General features: G+C 40.3%; 1 protein-coding gene across 3 annotated transcripts in view; it reads left to right on the top strand.

Moving 5' to 3' along the window:
• Positions 1 to 249: 249 nt before the first annotated feature.
• nectin4a (nectin cell adhesion molecule 4a) overlaps positions 250 to 7,336 on the top strand; it is a 35,301-nt gene continuing 28,214 nt past the window's right edge. For 2 of the 3 annotated variants that reach the window (XM_014022957.1, XM_014022956.1), the window contains exon 1: positions 251 to 666. In XM_014022957.1, coding sequence (XP_013878411.1) covers positions 612 to 666 — 55 coding nt within the window. In that variant the 5' untranslated portion in view covers positions 251 to 611. Of the gene's footprint in view, positions 667 to 7,336 lie in introns of all 3 variants that reach the window. The other variant, XM_014022958.1, reaches the window with a different exon arrangement.

The following is a 7,336-nucleotide window of genomic DNA, read 5'->3' as shown; positions in this document are numbered from 1 at the left end:
TCTTCGCAGACTGTAAGTTTGGGGTTATTTGGAAAATGTAAAAGTGGTTGTTAGCTTGGTTCAGTGAGAGAAGGCTCATTTGGTTCTGGTGTCTTGCTGTTCTGATGACAAAGTTCAAACAGGTTTTTTTTGGGGCATGTTCATTTACCTGCCTCTCCTCTGAGCATGTAGAGACAAGAAAATAACTGTCATGTTGCTACTGCCAAACCGGAATAGTCAGTTTAGGTTTGAATATGTGTGTGTGTGTGTGTGTGTGTGTGTGTGTGTGACAGGGAGAGGGAGTGTAAGGTGTAGCGCAAACAGGTGTATCTCTCACAGGTAAAGCTGCTCCTTTTTCCCAATCTGCCAGCTCGATGGTTTAAGTTCTCATAACTGAGCAACAAAAAAACAAGAGGTTTTTATCAATCGTTGCCATCTGGACATTTTTTTTGGGAAAGGGACTCAGACGACTCCAACATCCCTGAAGATGATCTGACAGCTGAAGGCATGAGAGCGCCTCGTGCTCCCGTRTTTCCCTGAGGTTTAGGATCAGATTACTTGGACTGATGAGCTTGACCGCAGTGCTGAAATCGGCTCAACGTGTGCAGAGTTAGCAGCACCTGCTGAGGAGGATGACATCTCTGCTGAACAGCCTTTCACTGTGTCTGTGTGCTCTCCTGATCCACGGTAAGAGAACCCCTGATCAGTGTGTCGATGGAAGGGACATGGTCGATGTGACATCATGTTTCCATAACTTTGAGCACAAAAACCAACAGACTGAACCATCTTTATATGTTTATACGAACATCTAAAGTGTGTTTGATGCATATTTATCAGCTCTAATGCACAAAATGGATGYAAAACGTTAGAAAGAGCCATCTGATATTTCAGGAAAAACAGGTTGCTGTTGACCAATCCTACCTCTGCTGTACAGGAACTGCATAAACTCTCTGTGTGTGTTTGAATCCTACCAAGAAGTCTTTGTAGACGGTTCTATTTGTAACCATGCATCATGTCAGGTGGTATAATAAAGTTTGCCAGTGCACCRAGGCATTATGGGTAAAGCCAGTTTCTATCTGAGCTGCTTCTGTTAGTGAGCAGCATTCATGAGACATAGTATCAAGATGATTCTTAATTACCCTGCCTGCTCAAGGATTAATGGTTAGTACTGTTGCCTCACAGCAAGCTTTGGGTTTACGCTATGGGTTGGGCCTCGTGTTTGTGTGAGTTTTCTTCAGGTAATCTGGTTTCCTCCCACAGTTGTAGGCTGCCTTTTAGGCCCAGGCTTCCCCTAAGAAAGGGTTTGAGTCCCAGAGACATTCTTGTAGCTTGAATTTTAAACACATTCAAACTGTTTTAGCAATAAATTTTCTTTAAATAAAAAATACATTTATCACAAAACCCTTGATAGTATCTTGAACCGTCCTTGAGTTTTGTTTCTGTTATTCTAGAGCTGTGTTTCAATGCTTGCGCCTCTGCTTATTGGTGGAATCCCCCAAAAGCTTTGACCGGTGGAGACAAGTTGGTGACGACAAAATCTAAAGACATGTTTTGTTGCAGTCTCACTAACTTCTCAGTGTTTGACAAGCAAGAAACCAGTGAGCTGTGTGGCTGGGTTTTGAATGGCCATTTTTTGAAAACTGTCTGGTTGTGTAAAAACAATGCTCAAGCAATGTGCACAGCTGAGAATAAAGTTTTGCAAGCCGTGCGCACAACAAAAAWGAATTGTCCTGCAAAATGTGGACACACAACTGATTTGACCCACTGAGAATTTAGTGAGACTAAAACTGAATATTTGTCAATTTTCTTGCAATTTTGAGTTGTTGTCTGTCTAGTCTTGRATTGATGAAGCTCACTGAGTACCAGTATCAATACAATAAAATAAAACATTTATTGATTATTGTCATGGTTAGACCTGAGCATTAAGGCCAGAAGCCTAGGATCCATTTTGTCATGGAGCTTTATCACTCTTGAACTGACAAAACCTCAACAGAGAATAGTTCCACATAACTGCAACAAAACCACTTTATCTGGGTTYAAGACTTTAGCGATGATTCTGTTCGCACAAATGTTTTGGAACGTTTTTGGAACATTCAAAGTTCAAGCCACAAGACTGCAAGTCTGCGTGACTTGTGTRCCAAAATCGAGACGCTCTGGTAATTTTAATTTCATTTTATTTTTTTAGACATTTTGGAAACTTTCTCTCAAAGGATGTTTGCAAACCTGTCCCCAAATGTTGCAGCCTAGTGAGATACTGTTTTAAGACTGTAGCAGTGCCATTATTGGCTGGGTCCTCTGAAGGCCAAATCTGTTGGCCGTTTAYGTCACAGGGTCGTGCCAGAGGCTGTGCAAACTCGAAGACTCCTCCGATGTGGCCCACAAATACCCCTTTTTCCCTGATTTGAGGGACGGGTCCAATGGATTCTTCTTGGTCCACCATATCTCATAATGCATTCCGGGTCGACCACAGATTATTTTCCTGCTCTTAATGGCGGATGAAGCGAGAGAAAGGAGTACAGTTTGAAATAAAAATCTGGGAGTAAAAAAAATGAAAAGTTTCAAGTGGTTTTGTTGTTAATGCTTTTGTCATTTTGACGTGTTTTTAAAATTATTCTTGTCAGAAATAAAATGAGCTGGTACAGAGAAATAAATGTGCACATACGCAAGTCCATTAGTTTTTCAAATATTGCCTTTAAGCTAATTTTGTTGTTTTGTGATATATTGATGTTTTGCAAATTTAGATTTTGGCTTCTGTTTTGCGTCWCAGTAGCTAACCAACAGGACATACGTCAGGGTAAGGGCAGGAATAAAGYAGACGGCTAGACCGTCCAAATTCACAGCCACTTTTCTACATGGTCTACCAAGGACCTGGCCCACCTAGACCGGGTTTGAAGGACCCAGCCCCTGAATTTGGACCTAATTGTCTTCACCCTGAAAGAGATCTGAACATTTGCCATGACCCATCATGTTCCAATAGATTGTGTTGGTTGTGGGAGAGCCTAGCAGAACCAGTGAAAACTGAAGCTTAGAAACTGTGAATAAAGTAACATAAAGATTAAAAAGATTCAAATGTGCATACTTGTAAACCAAATGTTGAACTTTAATTAGGAGGCATCATTGATGCAACCCATTCTCACTCCCATCTTGTCAACATATTGACGCTTGGTCTGTTACCATCTGCGTCCAGTTTTGGATGTGTCAGTACCRCCCTCGCATCAGTTCTTAACGAGATGAGACGGAGGAGGAGTGTGTTGTCATATTTTTGAAAAGAGTAGGAAATGCACGACAACTAACCATCCCAGACCCTAAATTTAATTTAACTTCTATTAGTCATATACAYCCTATCCCTGACCTCACTACCTAAAATTAACCATAAATCCTGATCCCTCATATTAACCACAGACCCCCAACCCAAAGACCCCTATGTGGCGCAACCCAGAAAAGCCGCAGGCGTGAATAACTGACACGAGAGGGATACCTGATGCATCAAAACTGGACGCAGATGGTACCTGACCAAGCGTCGATATGGTGACAAATTGGGAGTGAGAACGTGTTGATTGACGGTATTGACAACTCTAGCTGATTGTTGCAGTTCGTAGATGGTCCATCAGTCATTGTTTCACTTCCTTTGTTGTTTTTACGTCTGTTTTCTCGTTCACATCAAAAAACACAMGTCAAAACAACAAGCCCTGCACCTAAAATAACAAATTAGAACAAATGGTTTATCTAACTGAAGGATCTGATCTCTACTCTCTGTTTATTTCAACCTCTGGCACTTGGCCAGCGACAGCCCCACTTAGAGTGAAGGATGTGTGACAGGTCCAACAAAGAACCAACAAACCTGTTGGAGTACACACAAAAGATGAGTTTTCAGTTATTTCTACCACAGACTGTAGCGATGATGCTTCATTTCCATCCATGAAGGTAGGATAGACTGAGGGTTATTCCAGTAACGCCGCACAGGCAGATTCCACCCACAGACCAAAAACCTCAGGGTTACAAACAATTAGCACACACACACACACACACACACACACACACACACGCACACATTCTCAGACACAAAACCACACACCTTCACGACACACTCACCGGCTCTGTCGGTAAACGCGTGAATCACGTCTTCCCGCAGAGATCATTAAGCATTAATCGGCTCCTGTTGACGTTTCTGAAGCAGGAGAAACATTTGCAGAACAAATCAGCTACTTAAAGGCTAAACTCTTCAGACTTTATTGTCCACAGCTGAAGGGGGAAGCTAAGGGTTAATTATTTTCTCCTACGTCTGTATGTGCCTGTTAGCAAAATAGCTCGTGAAGGATAAATTTTAAGAAAACTTTGGAGGAACTTCAACAACTGACTGTCTTTTGGAGTCGACCCGATTCAAGATGGCCACAGTTAGCTAATGCAAGCTAAAAAGACAATTAAACAATAAAAACTCAGTTTATTTTACAGGCATTGACTTCAGATTTGGTGAGGTTGTAGAAAGACAAAACTAAATGTACGTCTGTGTCTGAAAAACCTTTGGAGTCAATTCAATGCAAAATGTCTGCYGCAGCAAATCAGCGGTTGCTAACCCAGACGCAGACACTGAGCTAAAACTGKATGGGGTTGTAGCTGACAGTCATAGTCTGAGCGTGACTGAACATATTATTAGACAGCGACACAACTTATTCCTCAATATGATCTCAGACTAAAACTCTGGTGGTTGATGTACTTTATTTTAATTACATACTTTTTTTTAGTAATCAACAWTATTTATCATATTTTGGCACCAGATTTGGTCTTTTCCTGCAGTCCGTCCTCCACCATTCCCACAGCAGCTGTTGGATCAGTTGTTGTGATGGTTCAAACACGATGACTTTTTATTTCCCACAACAGCCTTCAGGTTCAGGCTTGTCTTTTTACTTTTCACTGAAACCCAACATGAATTATTCATAACAGCTTTCTTCAGAGTTGGATTGTGTAAAYGTGCTGATTTTGTTCAGAACAATCGTTTCATATGAAAATAAATTTCGAGATGTGTTACARCAGCAACTTTTTGGGGGAGTTCAATTTGTTGGATTTTGAAATCTAAGTGGAGACATTCCACCGTCCATCATGCTGGACTTTAAAGGCTCGGTTATGGTCACACYTTGGGTACTCCCGCACACCCTCGCCAGCGGTGGAGGTGTTTATACTTGGTGCTTACGTTGTTGTAGTATTCTCCAAAAGGACATGTGGCAGAACACTTTAAAATATATGAAAAGTTGTAAATAGGAGAGCAAAATCGTGACGAACAAACAAACTATTTGAATGGCACACGCAGCCTTTGGTGCTACAAAAACTATAAACAGATTAAGGGGAAATCTGCAAACCATTCAGCTTCAGCCGTCCTAATCAAATCTGCTGAAACTAAGCACATCCCTAAAGATATATGGAACATTCTGTCATTAGTACAAGTATCTTAAAAATATTTTAAGGTATTTAATATTTTAAAGGGGGCGGATTATGCAAATTAGACTTTTTCAAGCTTTATATAATGTTATTCCCTCATCAAAGACACACTCAGGGTGTTGCTTTGACTCAAATGCATGTTTGAGAAAGCCTTGAATCTCCTGTGGTAGACATGGGGAGCTGACTAAACGCTTGTTGGTACAAAGCTCCGCCTATATGTACAGAACTCCTCCCTTGAGCTCAGTCTGCAGCTGAGGTCCCGCCCCACAGAGCACCCCTCCCCCAAAGCATTATTTTGAAGACGTGCTGAAGTGGGTGTGTTGGAAACGGACCAATAGGAGGTTCTTAAAGAGACAGAGGCCATTTAGATAAACTATGATGCAAACAACAACTGAATGTAACATAGTTACTTGATTGTGGTATAGAACTGAACTATGTGCCTGGAAAATGCATGCTATCCCTACTTTTGCTCAGGTTTTCTCCCACAGACCAAAAACATGACTGTATGTGTCCCTGTGATGGACCTGTCCAGAGTGTACCACGCCCATCAGTGGCTGCTGGATATGGCCACGTGACCCTTAAAAAAAGAAAAAAACATAAAGATAATGAATGGATACATGAATGTTTCAAACATGTGCAGTTTATCTATTTAAGGAAGCCTACAATGGAAAATTTGTCACACAGTAGTGAAACTAAAGTTGGAGGCTTGTAAAAACAGAAACTGCAAGGAGATTCCTGTGAAAACAAGTTCAAACTGATTTTACCTGATAAAGTTGCTCTGAATTTCATCAGATGAAACAAGTGAATTAAACAAAAAAGACACAGCAGCTCTGCAGTCTGTCATGTTTACTGATCTGTATTGTTTTAATTATGACTTTTAAATGGATTTAATGTTGATACAGACTTTATTGAAGAAGTCAAAGGATGTGAAAACCTCACTGTTCATTTATATTTTACTATTCTTTCATTTTCATTACAGTGTAAAACTAGAAGGAAATAGTGGCACTTTTAAAGTGAAATTTTAAAGATAAGTTTTGTCCTGTGCAGTGATAAAAACACTATTAAGAGAAACCGCTTGAAATATATTTTTGTTTTGTAGAAACTTTGAAAATGTCAAACTCAGGCTCAGGTTTGATGTTTTGAAGCACTGAAATGACTGAACCAATGAGGAGTTGAATTCAAAGAAAAAGATAAAAGATAAAGAAAAAAGTAAAATAACAAAAAGTGAGGAAATTAATGTTTGGAAGATTATTTCTTTATTTTCAATGCTTTTTGTCAATAAATCTTATATCACTGGAAAGCCTGTTATTTTCCCTTTTAAATGGTGCCACATTTGTAAGGAACATACATTTGTGGGATGAGTATGTGTGTCCAAATTCAGAGGCTGCGTCCTCCGAAGGCTGAATTTGTCACAGTGTTGTGCCGGAGGCTGTCCAAATCTGAAGACTCCTCCAATGCGGCCGACAAACACGTACTCCTTCTCCCCTGATTTCAGGGATGAGTCCGATGGAGACTCCTCGGTCCATCATGTCCCATGATGCATTGTGGGCAGACCAGAGACCTTTTTTCTGCTCGTAATGGTGGGTGGAGCAAGAGAAAGTAGTACAGTTTAACAAAAATCTGGTGGTATAAAAATTAAAAGTTTCAAGCGTTTGTGTTGTAAATGTTTATTTTTTCAGTTATATAGACATGATTTTAATGTTATTCTTGTCAGAAATCAAGCGTGCACGGGTCCATTAGTTCTTCAAATATTGCCTTTAAGCTAATTTTGTTGTTTTGTGATATATTGATGTTTTGCAAATTTAGATTTTGGCTTCTGTTTTGCGTCACAGTAGCTAACCAACAGGACATACGTCAGGGTAAGGGCAGGAATAAAGCAGACGGCTAGACCGTCCAAATTCACAGCCACTTTTCTACATGGTCT

This window comes from Austrofundulus limnaeus, unplaced genomic scaffold (genome assembly GCF_001266775.1).
Source record: "Austrofundulus limnaeus strain Quisiro unplaced genomic scaffold, Austrofundulus_limnaeus-1.0 Scaffold350, whole genome shotgun sequence".
NCBI classification, from domain to species: Eukaryota; Metazoa; Chordata; class Actinopteri; order Cyprinodontiformes; family Rivulidae; genus Austrofundulus; species Austrofundulus limnaeus.
Note: the sequence above shows the minus strand (reverse complement) of the source record. Positions and strands in the feature narration are given on the sequence as shown.